Source organism: Rutidosis leptorrhynchoides, chromosome 2, assembly GCF_046630445.1.
Source record: "Rutidosis leptorrhynchoides isolate AG116_Rl617_1_P2 chromosome 2, CSIRO_AGI_Rlap_v1, whole genome shotgun sequence".
Lineage (NCBI taxonomy): Eukaryota > Viridiplantae > Streptophyta > Magnoliopsida > Asterales > Asteraceae > Rutidosis > Rutidosis leptorrhynchoides.
Window position 1 is genome coordinate 346,893,032 of NC_092334.1, and position 14,634 is coordinate 346,907,665.

General features: G+C 33.0%; 1 protein-coding gene across 1 annotated transcript; it reads left to right on the top strand.

Moving 5' to 3' along the window:
- The first annotated feature begins 9,077 nt into the window (after positions 1-9,077).
- Positions 9,078-11,437, top strand: LOC139891951 (transcription factor PRE1-like). The gene is made up of 2 exons (XM_071874976.1): positions 9,078-9,203; positions 11,285-11,437. Exons 1-2 carry the CDS (start codon positions 9,078-9,080, stop codon positions 11,435-11,437), a joined length of 279 nt encoding a protein of 92 aa, XP_071731077.1.
- Positions 11,438-14,634: the final 3,197 nt, after the last annotated feature.

Consider the following 14,634-nt stretch of genomic DNA (forward strand, 5'->3'; position numbering starts at 1 on the left):
TGCAATCACGAAGTTCTTATAAGTACATCTTTTGGGTGGTTGCATGTAAGGTTGTTGAAACATTTGCATTTGGTACGGGTTCATCATCATGGGATTTTGGTAATTAAAAGTGTTTTGCGGTGGCATATAATATTGGTTAGGTATTTGATTCTGAAACTGGTTCTGGTGCACATTAGGTATCGTTTGGGATTGCGCAGTTGGGAATCCAGGTGGTGTATCATCATTTCCATAATGCCTCGCTAATTCAACCTCATTAATTTTGTCTTCAGCCTCTTTTAGCTTACTTTCTAACTGGAGGATGTAACTACTCTGATCATCATCAGACTCAACACCCTCTTCTAGTGCTCTGAATGTTCCGGGGTTGGATGGGTCAGTTGCGTTTCTATCAGCCATACCTGTGCTACAAAACAGCTTACACAAAAGCTTAGTGGATAACAGTTAGTTCAATCACAACTAACACACGTTTATCCTATTTTCACTTAGCCCCCACTCCCACAGACATGTTTGACTTGCCTCAGGGTTTGGAAACAAAATACGCGCACGTACTTGCTGCCAAACCATGCTCTGATACCAACTTGTAACACCGGCCATTTTTTTTTTTAAACACACAGCGGAAGACTTTATTTACAAACACAATATATGTCACGTCATTACATTAATCCGTGTAATTACGTTTAAGTTTACACAACGGTGTTACGTTATTACAAAACATTATTTATACGAAAGTCCACATCAGAGTAGGGTGGTCAAACATGTCTTCTGCATCAATACCCATCCCGACTAGCAGTACCTAAATCTGCAAAGGGGGAAACATGTGGGGGATTAGCGCACCGCTAAGTGAATGGAATCTATCAACAGATATAGCTTAAGCCACACACAAGCTATATACTAACAACAACACTTGCTAACTACCAACTAGCATACAATAAGAAAATACGAGGATCGGCGGCTTGTACGAGCTCACGACTCCCAGCTGATCGGGCCTGAGTCTACCGATAGTCCCTGCTACTCAATTCACAGTATAGTTATCCAGATGCAGGGGGTGCATCATTCACACTATACTCCACAATTAGTAGCCTATGGACCCAACCTCCCCTAGGCACGGTTGACCTCATACGGACTCTAACCTCTCCTAGGCACGGTCTCGAGTCCCCAGTCTCCCTAGGCCCGACTGGTGCCATTCACACAGTGTACACAAAATTCACATACAACATCAGGCAATGATATTATTATTCTATCATAGCAATTCCTACACTATGCATGGTAAAAGAGTCAACCACAGTAGCATGATATGCTACTTAAACTCTATCCGTAGATAGACCCACTCACCAATTACCAGCAACTGCTCAGTTATTATTTCTGAGCTTCCTCCTTGTCCTTATCTCCTGAGAACAGCAAAAACCAAGTTAGAATAGTGTTCCCATTAAGATTAGACACACTGACAGCGAATTATAGCAAATTAGTAAAAAAAAAATGCGTTCGCTAAAATTTTTATGCTTAACACTTATGCACTTTCAAAATTTACATCCTGAACACCAAAATATAAACGGGCAGCATAACGGCTAGAAAAAGACACTTTGGTAAAACATTCTGCCCTAGACACACAGTCGGTCGACTGACACTGACAGTCGGTCGACTGTCGACACAACCGGTCGACTGACCTTACCAGTTGGTCGATTCACTTGGTATTACATCAATCGGCCGAAAGTAAATCTCAGTCGGTCGGTTCACTCAACAATCGGTCGGTTCACCCTCACTCGGTCGACTATCGACCGACAGTCGGCCGACTGTGTTCATCTTCCTCAGAAACTGAACAAAGGCTACGGACTTCACGATGAAATCCTCAAATCTCGATCTAGAGCTCGTTTTAAACACCAAAATCGACCACAACTTGTTCACTACTTGTTATAGACTCAAAACCCACATCAATTTGACCATAACAACACTTAAATCACTTGTTTTGACACAAATTCAAGCTTTTTTACAAAACTCACACAAAACTATGAATTTAACAACGAATTGAACACAAAAACACATGTTACTTACCTTGATAGACTCAGTAAACGATAACAAACACGATTCTAACACCAATTTGAGCTCAAGATCAATGTTTAAGGATTAGGGTTTTTAAAGAGGTGAAGGTTAGGTACGGGAGTGAAGAATGAATTTTCTGGAAACATCACAAAATGAGCAGGTCAAAGCTTATATATTTGTGTTAAACACAATACCCCATCACACACGGGTATTTACCAGTTATCTGATATCTTTCGTACATGATTAGGTAACCCAAACAAGGTCCAATTAAAATAAACAAACCTGTTCTGGAACCCTTGTCAGAAACTGGTCACAACACAAATATAATAAAACACTATTTAAATAATTAAAATAAAAGCACTTAAGACTAAGCACAACCCTAAGGGCAAAAATAGACAACTTACAACTAGCCCGGGTTTCAGTCTGTTACACATAGTGAGGTCACCTCATGATACATCAGTGATTTCAGGAGTCGAAAATTCAAATATTTCCGCGACGACAACGAAGACAGGTAGTTCTTCTATTTTGTCAGGGTCCCATGAGACATATATCATGGAGGTGATTTGCCTAAACATGTCTCCACTTGCTACAACTCTGGTTGTTAGTCAACCTCCATCGTTATATATACATATATTCAAATTCCCACTAATCCCTCACCTGCCCTCACGGAGAATCAAAATATTTCACCGATATCACCGATAATATAATGTGTTAGTCGTCCGATGTTAATGATTCTTCCACCACCATCTTCTTCATCATTATATCAATATATTTTTGTTTCACCATCGGAGTCACCATCTTGAAAAATGAGACCATATCGGTTTGATTACATATATTTTGATGAACTAGAAGCATTGTATCTTGCTGAGACTCGCAAACGTCTGGATCTTGATGAAATTCGTGAGACGTTGATTCTTTTTACTGAACAAGAAAGGGTAATCTTCCCGAATTCACCATGTAGGTTACCTCGACCGATTCATATTCTAGATCATGATGATTTCGATCCCGACAATCTACATAAGGGGGAGAATAGATATGGTCATAGGTCTAGTGCTTACTATACTCATTCAACATATGAAACTGGGTCGTCAAACCAACAAAGAGAAATCGATGAAGTTATTGATATCTCTGATTGTTCTAAAAGTGAAGAGCTTGAGGACATCAAACATGACAATATTGATAAAGTTTTAGATAATGAGATTCCTGAAAAAGAGGGTGACTTTGAGACTTTAAGGATTCCATTTGTGGATCATGATGCAGATATAGAGGAACATACTTTACAAGAAAGACAACACCAATCAGAAAGCATGACAGTACTTGAGGATTATCAAACTTTTGAAGATATTGAGGAAACACTCCAGAAAGGTAGACAAAAAGAATTGAAAAGATTGGGTGTAGTGAATGAATTCTCGTATTGAAATGTCCCGTTCATATTGATTATAAACGTTCCATATTAATTGATTTTGTCGCGAGGTTTTGACCTCTATATGAGAAGTTTTTCAAAGACTGCATTCATTTTTAAAACAATCATAACCTTTATTTTATCTATAAAGGTTTAAAAAGCATTACGTAGATTATCAAATAATGATAATCTAAAATATACCGTTTACACACGACCATTACATAATGGTTTACAATAAGAATATATTACATCAAAAAATAAGTTTCTTGAATGCAGTTTTTACATAATATCATACAAGCATGGACTCCAAATCTTGTCCTTATTTTAGCATGCAACATCGGAAGCTCTTAATAATCACCTGAGAATAAACATGCTTAAAACGTCAACAAAAATGTTGGTGAGTTATAGGTTTAACCTATATATTATCAAATCATAATAATAGACCACAAGATTTCATATTTCAATATACATCCCATTCATAGAGATAAAAATCATTCATATGGTGAACACCTGGTAACCGACATTAACAAGATGCATATAAGAATATCCCCTATCATTCCGGGAAATTCTTCGGACATGATAAAACAACTTGAAGTACTAAAGCATCCGGTACTTTGGATGGGGTTCGTTAGGCCCAATAGATCTATCTTTAGGATTCGCGTTAATTAGTAGATCGGTTTACTAATTCTTAGGTTACCAAGCAAAAGGGGCATATTCGGCTTCGATCATTCACCTATATAATGTAGTTTCATTTACTTGTGTCTATTTCGTAAAACATTTATAAAACTGCATGTATTCTCATCCCAAAATATTAGATTTTAAAAGTGGGACAATAACTCACTTTCACATATTTTTACTTCGTCGGGAGTAAGACTTGGCCACTGGTCGATTCACGAACCTATAACAAATATATATATATATATATATATATTTATATATATATATATATATACATATATATACATATATATACATATATATATATATATATATATATATATATATATATATATATATATATATATATATATATATATATATATATATATATATATATATATATATATATATATATATATATATATATATATATATATATATATATATATTTACAACAATTTTAATACATTTTAATACATTTTAATGTTTTAACTTTATTAAGTCAGCTGTCCTCATTAGTAACCTACAACTAGTTGTCTATAGTTAGATGTACAGAAATAAATTGATATATATTATCTTGAATTAATCCACGACCCAGTATATACACTTCTCAGGCTAGATCACAACTCAAAGTATATATATTTTTGGAATCAACTTCAACCCTGTATAGCTAACTCAAACATTACTGCATATAGAGTGTCTATGGTTGTTCCAAATAATATATATACATGGGTCGATATGATATGTCAAAACATTTGCATACGTGTCTATGGTATCCCAAGATTACATAATATATTAGAATACATGTATAATACAATATAAGTTAGCTAGGATATGATTTGTATCGAATTGTTACAATATTTCCCGTAGCTACAACAATCAAAAAATATCCAATCTTGTTTTACCCATAACTTCTTCGTTTTAAATCCATTTTGAGTGAATCAAATTGCTATGGTTTCATATTGAACTCTATTTTATGAATCTAAACATAAAATTATAGGTTTATAGTCAGGAATATAAGTTACAAGTCGTTTTTATAAGAGGTAGTCATTTCAGTCGAAAGAACGACGTCTTGATGACCATTTTGAAAAACATACTTCCACTTTGAGTTTAACCATGATTTTTGAAAATAGTTTCATGTTCATAAGAAAAATAATTTTCCCAAAAGAACAACTTTTAAATCAAAGTTTATCATAGTTTTTAATTATCAAACCCAAAACAGCCCGCGGTGTTACTACGAAGGCGTATGTCCGGTTTTACGGTGTTTTTCGTGTTTCCAGGTTTTAAATCATTAAGTTAGCATATCATATAGATATAGAACATGTGTTTAATTGATTTTAAAAGTCAAGTTAGAAGAATTAACTTTTGTTTGCGAACAAGTTTAGAATTAACTAAACTATGTTCTAGTGATTTCAAGTTTAAACCTTCGAATAAGGTAGTTTTATATATATGAATCGAATGATGTTATGAACATCATTACTACCTCAGGTTTTGTGGATAAACCTACTGCAAATGAGAAAAATAAATCTAGCTTCAAATGATCCTTGGATGGCTTGAAAGTTCTTGAAGCATAATTATGACACGAAAACAAGTTCAAGTAAGATTTCCACTCGAAATAAGATTATTATAGTTATAGAAATTGAATCAAAGTTTGAATATGAGTATTACCTTGTATTAGAAAGATATCTTACTGTAAATAAGAAAGATTTCTTGAGGTTGGATGACCACTTTACAAGATTGGAAGTAAGCTAGCAAACTTGGAAGTATTCTTGATTTTATGAAACTAGAACTTATAGAATTTATGAAGAACACTTAGAACTTGAAGATAGAAATTGAGAGAGATCAATTAGATGAAGAAAATTGAAGAATGAAAGTGTTTGTAGGTGTTTTTGGTCGTTGGTATATGGATTAGATATAAAGGATGTGTAATTTTGTTTACATGTAAATAAGTCATGAATGATTACTAATATTTTTGTAATTTTATGAGATATTTCATGCTATTTGCCAAATGATGGTTCTCACATGTGTTAGGTGACTCACATGGGCTGCTAAGAGCTGATCATTGGAGTGTATATACCAATAGTACATACATCTAAAAGCTGTGTATTGTACGAGTACGAATACGGGTGCATACAAGTAGAATTGTTGATGAAACTGAACGAGGATGTAATTGTAAGCATTTTTGTTAAGTAGAAGAATTTTGATAAGTGTCTTGAAGTCTTTCAAAAGTGTATGAATACATATTAAAACACTACATGTATATACATTTTAACTGAGTCGTTAAGTCATCGTTAGTCGTTACATGTAAATGTTGTTTTGAAACCTTTAGGTTAACGATCTTGTTAAATGTCATTAACCCAATGTTTATTATATCTAAAGAGATGTTAAATTATTACATTATCATGATATTATGCTATATTAATATATCTTAGTATGATATATGTACAGTTAAATGTTGTTACAACGATAATCGTTACATATATGTCTCGTTTCGAAATCATTAAGTTAGTAGTCTTGTTTTTACATATGTAGTTCATTGTTAATACACTTAATGACTTGTTTACTTATCATTTATCATGATTAAACATAGTGTATCAATATCTTAATATGATTCATATGTATTTAGTAAGACGTTGTTATAACGATAATCGTTATATATATCGTTTCGAGTTTCTTAATTCAATAAACTCAATTTTATGTATATAACTCATTGTTAAAATACCTAATGAGATACTTACTTATCATAATATCATGTTAACTATATATATATAATCATATATATGTCATCATATAGTTTTTACAAGTTTTAACGTTCGTGAATCACCGGTCAACTTGGGTGGTCAATTGTCTATATGAAACCTATTTCAATTATTCACGTCTTAACAAGTTTGATTGCTTAACATGTTGGAAACACTTAATCATGTAAATATCAATTTTATTTAATATATATATACATGGAAAAGTTCGGGTCACTACACGTATCATCAATTTTTCAACATTCAGACACCAACACTTGAATTTTGTCAACAATTTGAGAGTGAGATATTCTCAAACGGTAAAGAAGATTCATCAACTCCTCCAAATACCGGTGGTTCATTTCAGACTTCTGAGGTAGCTCTTATTTGAGGGGTTGACTTTCAACTTAATAGTGATGAAGAACACTTAATTCTTTGTGCACCATTCATTGAACAACAAGCCTACAAGATATTCGGTTAAACTGATCTTGTGTTGGCTCCGTCGTTATGTGCACTTAGTACTTCGAAATTTCACAAGAAGCCTGAATTTCTGAAATCCTAGCTATCCATTCGAGAGTTATACAAGATTAAAATTGAAGAAAATCTTAAAGATCAGAGAACTTATGGAATTAAAAGCGTCAACAATATTCTAATTCTTGATCATAAGGAAGTTCATCTGCCTTTATTCATTGTGACAAGGATGGATGATGAGGAATATCAATTCTCAGAGGCTGATTTTGATAAGCTAAGGATGGACGATATCATCTTTCTACACAACTATTTGACTGACCTGGATGATGCAAAGATTCAACATGCTATTGCTCTGAGAGCAATCAATAGGTTTATTCTTGATTCAATGAGATGGATGTCGGTTAATGACTTTTAAATGGGGTTAAAATCCGGGAAGAGCAAGATTGGGATCAAACCACCGAATCAATTGGTTGAAGGATTACAACATATATCCTTGCTCCAAGTACGTGATAATCTAAGTGGATTTGTCTTTGTGAATTTTCATTACACGAAGATATTTATTTAGAGTATCTGAATTCATGAGATATTCCAACGCAACATTGGTGTATGCTCACAAATATCTAAAGATGAGATTGGAAAATGGGTGCCATTCTACTAGAGATGCTGAGATTGTTAAACCGCTCGTTAAAAGACTTCGAAGCCAATTCAACACAAAAAGAAACATGAGGAGGTATGAGAAGCTTAAGAACTTCAAGTCAAAGATTCATTTCAAAGGAACAAACTTCTTGAAAGATTAATTAGGATTATGTTGTAAAATTCACTTTTAACACTAATGGAGAGATTGTTAGGATCTCAAAAGTAAAATAGTGTTAAAGTGAATGTGCTTAGATGTAAGCTAGGTTCTATAGACGATGGGTATATATAAAACCTATGTAGTCCTAATTCAATAGCCATTGTATTTATCAGAGTTTAAGAAGCTTTGAAATATAATCTTGACACTTTTCTCTCTGTCCGAATCTCTTTCTTTCTGTCCGAATCTCATTATACACCTTCACACTCTTTGATTCTTCGTGATTCAACCATGACCTGACCTATCAGTTTTTTTTTAAGGTCTTGTAAGATGTGGCTTGATTTCTCCTTCGTCGAGTACTCTTATTGGAAATGAATCGTCTAACGTGTTTTCCAACTCATTTAATTTGATTCTCGGTCGAGAAATGGGATACGGTGAGAAATTGTTAGTGGCATAATTGAACTATTTTTATCTACTCTAATTAATTTTAAAACTTCCATAATTACATATTTATATCGTCAAAAAAAAAAATCTAGAATAATCCTAAACTTAGACAAATTTTACAACAACAACAAAAAAAAAAAAAAAAAAAAAAAAAAATTACAATATGAGGTGACATAATATATCCACTTATTACATGAATTCTTTTACTTCTTACTTTGTTTCTCTCCCGAATAATATAATTCGTCGATTTTGTTTTGTAAACATTTTCTTAAAGAAAATCATCTCAATAGTGTTATTGAACCACTAACTTTACACATTACCAACAAAATCCATTTGAGATGGTGACACGTTAGTTTAATTGTCCCAAACGTTGGACAATTACTTACTTTTCTGAAGCAACTGTCTTCTACATATTCAACATCCTTGGCTTCATTGTCCCAAAACACTAGATCATAGATATATATACACATTCTTGGACACAAAACTAACACCTACGTGAACGTGATCGTGATCGTATCGTGGGTGATCATATATTTATTCGATGTCGAGCAGAAGATCGAGACAATCATCAAACGGAACTCCGAGGATCAACGATGATCAGATTATACAACTAATCTCCAAGTTGCAACAACATCTACCCGAGATTGGTAATCGTCGCCCAAATAAGGTAATCTGAGATCATCATGCATGAAGGATATAACTTTAATTATGCATTTCAGGTTTTGTTAAGTTCACATAAATAACTCATCTTTGACATTAAACATTTCTAACTATTTTCACAGAATGTAATAATCCTTATATTTAATTTATAAAAAAACTATTATATTTAATTTTTAAAAAAATAAATATCAAGGACGAGTAATTAATGAATTTCAACAATACTACAGTCTATGAGATAGACCAATTAGTTAAGCAATTAATGATTTCATAAAACATAAGTATACCATATTCAGATTGGTTGGTCGCTTGTTGCAACCGTTAAATCAAACTTAATTCATGCATATGAAAAATAGGAGTCTAGCTAGCTTCACGTTAATGTCCGATGTGAACGATGATCGATATACGGAGTAGCATATAGACAATATCTATAGTTAAGCTTTAACAATTTCTATAATATAATATTTTTTAATGATATAGGCTTAGACAAAATTTTAAAAGCTTTTATTCTAATTTATTCAAGGATATTAAAAAAAAAAAAAATATATGATATAATGGTGAAAAAAGTAAAACTTGATAATATCATCTCCTTTATAAAATCTCTGGCTACACTATTTCTACTCCTTATAAGCTATCTTTTGAGATTATTCGTTAACAAAAACGCAAGAGGTTATGGAAAAATAAACTTTAGAAAAATAATCAAAATAATATATAAGGATGTAATACCTTAGCTTTTGGGAAGGAAAAAAAAAAAAAAAAAAGAAGTTAACGCTTACAAAATATAAGTTCTAGCTTCTAATTTATTTATAATATAAAACTTCACTCTATCGACTATGTATAAATTTACACTAAATTTAATTTTGCCAACCACACCTAATATATTGTAGATTATGTATATGTATCTTTGACTTTATGTTATATTGTCTATTTAATTTGTTTAGGAGTCTATTTTTGAATCACAAGAGTGTTGCAGAAAAATAGTAAAACCCACGAGCCTACAGTCATACCTGATACCTTTTTGAGTCACAAGAGTGTTGCAGAAAAATACTAAAACCCACGAGTCTACGGTCATACCTTATAACCGAAAAATCAACAACTTAAAAAACATCGCATTGGAGTATTAGTTTTTTATTAACACACGAGGAATTTTAAATAATTTATTACTCCCTCCGTCTCATTACAAGTGTCCACTTACTTTTTGTACATAGTTTTAGGAAATCCCACTAACTTCATTCTCCACCAATCAGAAATCTTCTCTCTCCAGAATAATCTCTTCTCATTGGTTGACACACAAAGTGGACACTTGAAATGGGACATCCCAAAATAGAAATGTGAACACTTGTGGTGGGACGGAGGTAGTATTATATATAATGACTTGTAATCAATTGCATCCATTAATTGCTTGAAATTCAAGGGACCAATGAGAGCGCGACATGCGGCGCGAAAATCACATGTGATTGGAAAAAAAAAAAAAAATTCGAAAAAAAAAATGTTTGCAAATTTTTTTTTAAAATTTTTTTTTTCGAAATTTTTTTTACAATCACATGTGATTCTGCATGTCAATCACATGTGATTATGCATGTCAAATTCAATCACATTTGAGAAAAAAAATTCAAAAAAATATCGAAATTTTTTTTTTTAAATTTTCTTTTTCAAAAAATAATATTTTTTGGAATTTTTTTTCAATCACATGTGATTTCGCGCCACATGTCACGCTCTCATTGGTCTCTTTGATCTCAACTTAATTTATGGATTCAAATGAATATTCCTCTATATATAATACTCTTTCATTTCATATTAATAGTACTATTTTTCTTTTCTTTTTTAACTGTCTCAATTTAATAGTTTATTCTATAATTAGATATGAGTAAATATTCTTAAGTTTTTACTTTTAGTAAGATAAAAATGTAAATCAAAAGTTAGAGGTAAAATTTTAAAATAAATAAAAAGTAGAGAGTAATTATATAATTATGATATTTCTAAAATTTATATGCCTTTAAATTATGTGAGCTATTAAATTGAAACGAAAGTATTAACAACTATCTATATTATTGTTAATTAATACTAAATAAAAACAAATTTTGAATGCAGGCATCAGCTTCGAAAGTGCTACAAGAGACATGTAGCTACGTGAGAAGCTTGCATAGGGAGGTTGACGGTCTTAGCGACAGATTGTCACAGTTATTGTCGACTATCGACTCAAATAGCCCGGAAGCTTCAATTATTCGAAGTTTAATTATGTAATTTGTGTATCTCCATTAAATTAACTGGGTCGATCATAAACAGAAATACTCCGTAGTAACTAAATGTCGATCTCTAGGTTAAGCGTACCCCACCCTGTTCGCTTTCTTCTAACTACTTTTCCTTTTCTTATTAATATTAAATTTAAAATATTATATTAATTTAATATTAACTTTGTTTATTTAACATGTGGTTGCACAATTTTTTTTTTTTTTTTTTTTTTTTTTTTTTGGCGAAGAAGACACTTGTATATATATTGAACCGATCTTCATCAAATCGATGAAGATAAAATGAAGGATACAAATACGGAGTAGAACTCGGTCCATACAAAAAGATACAAATTGAAAGAAACACTAATAACATAATAAAGTCGGGTTATGATCCCAAACGTAGAATTGAGATCCATTGCAAAACTTTCGGTTTGTAGCCCAAAGGAAGGTCTTGAATTTTATGTTGCGCACCAATACCGAACGGCACATAAACTTTCGATTGAAGATAAAATCATTTCTTGCCAACCAAATTGCCCAAATTGTTGCGGGACCAATCAACTTCCAAAACTTAGAGGCTCTAATCCCCATACCGTAGAACCAATCAAAAGAAAAAAGCTCGATAGAACCCGGCATAACTCAATCAACCTTCCACCACTTAAATAAGTCCGACCAAATCTTAAAGGACCACTTGCAATGTAACAAGAGGTGATTGACCGTCTCAACATCCTCCAAACACCAAACACACAAATTGGATTGAGAAGCGGGAATAATATGTCTTTTAATAAGAACATCATACACGGGGATACTATTACGAATTGCTAGCCAATGGAATAACATGACTTTGAAAGGGACGTAATTACCCCAAACGACTTTAGGCCACGAAGGAGTATTAAAGACATTGGATTGAACAATAATACGAACCGCATCGGCAACCAAATACTCCCCATCCGGTGAACCTGCCCAAACAACCGAGTCCCCCACTTCACTGTTCAACCGAACAGCATCCATCAATACCCCCAAATTAGACAGTAGGACAGAATTGTGCAACGACAGTGGACGGATCAAATCTAAAGCCCATTCACAGAAAGACAGAGAATTAAGAGCATCAAAGGTGAAACACTTACAAACCGAAATCAGAGGGCAAAGGCAGGCTTCAAATAAAGAAGGAAAAACATCTTTTAAAGCATTATATGCTCCCTTCATCCATTTATATTTATTTATAGTTATAGTTATAGTTATATTTATATTTATATTTATATTTATATTTATACTACACACTAAAAATGCACAACACCCTCCAATCATAACCCTCCACAAACCCCAAAAACACTGTAGCTACTGTAGCGCACTGTAGCTACGGTAGGGTTTTTTTTTTTTTTGGAGATAATTTATTTAATCTTCTGATTTTATACAACGACCACCAGTTAATATTCGTCTTTTCACATATATTCAAAAAAAAAAGAGAAAAAAAAAAGCATGAACTTATTAATTTTTGGATCTCTTTTCCATCTACACCAGTATTCCATGTCCACCAACCACCTGCAACCGCCACCATCAGCCACTTTACACCACCATGCACTGCCACCTACCACCACCGATTTCACGGCCGGCTACGACCTTCACCGTCCACAACTTTCAACCACCATCAAATCTGATCTAAAGAAAAAACATCCAGATCCACACATGAGACAAACTTCCGGAACAAATGGCAATTTAGTGTTTGATGAAATATATAAACATACCTGAAAACTTAAAAGACACCCAGCATATCAAATACCTCACGAGTCCACCCAATTGTCTGATTGGGGGGGGGGGGGGGGAACGATAAACATATATATTAAAGGAACAAAAACAAATCTAAAAATCAACCGATCAATAAACAAATCTGAACATAGGACGGTTTGGTAGTGGTTAGAAAAAACACATACCTGAAAAGTCAAGTTTTTGAGTCGGGTTTTTCACGACCGTGGCTCTGATAAATGTCAAGCGTTGGACCTCCTGTAGGAGAACAACTACAATAGCCCAACACACCACGAGAGTGGCGGTGGAAAGCTACTTCCGGCAACAGTTACGATCACAACAGCCGACGCCGCCATCGACCTTCACCATCGGCCAACACCTTACTATTGTAAAAAAACATCAAAAATAATAATTTTTTTCTTACCTGCATTGTACTATTCACATATATACTACAACTAAATATGCACACGGTACAACTAACCATACAAATAGTACAACTCTATTGAGAGTGGGGTGTTAGAAAAATCCAAAAACTAAATCGAGTTCAGGTGGTCGGAACTACTGGAAACCACCGAGTCAACCGCAACCATCGATATAATTTTTCTTTATTTTTTTTTTTATGATTTTAGTGTAAGATATTATAATGGTAGTGAAAATGAGAATGGAAAATTGGGGAAGATCGGTGGAGAGGATAATAAGCTGTTAAGGAGAGAATACGGAGTACTAAAGATAGGGTAGGATGGATATGTGGATGAAATCAACCCATTTTACTTTATTTTTTTTATTTACACCCCCATTTACGATGAAAATGACAAACTGAACCTCTAAGTTATAAACATTACCACTTTAAATTCTTTTTTTTTTAGCTTTAATATGTGTTACACAAAACATTGAACCTACATAAAATTGTAAAGATTTATATTTCGAACATCAATTAAATTAAATTCTTATATTATACTCTATATAAACTTTAGAGTATGTTAATATTACCGGTAACCGTTTTCCTTTTACGTATAATTAACTTATCGTTAACCGATCAAAATCATCCCGCAGCGAAATATGATATTGGGTTGGAAAACTAATTTTTTATCTCACGACCGAAACCACCTATTCGATTAATCGAGAGTAAAGGGGTAAGACAAAGTAGTAAAGTAATTGTTGACCTTCCAACTTTTTTTAATAAAAAAAAACTGCAATATTACGGAGTATAAATCCTTTCATTTTTCATATATTTTGCTCTCAAAAACATAATAAAAATAAATGTCTATAAATTTATAGTGGGGATAAATGAGTAAATAATCAACGCTAAATGCGTACAACAAATGTTTTGTCAAAACACGTTATTGCAAAAATGTTATGACAAAAACATTGAGAACCGCAGCAACGCGCGGGCACGGTACAACTAACCATACAAATAGTACAACTCTATTGAGAGTGGGGTGTTAGAAAAACCCAAAAACTAAATCGAGT

Coding starts and splice junctions, on each gene's coding strand:
- LOC139891951 (XM_071874976.1), top strand. CDS start 9,078: ATGTCGAGCAGAAGATCGAGACAATCATCAAACGGAACTCCGAGGATC. Junction 9,204..11,284: donor GTAATCGTCGCCCAAATAAG/GTAATCTGAGAT, acceptor TTTTGAATGCAG/GCATCAGCTTCGAAAGTGCT.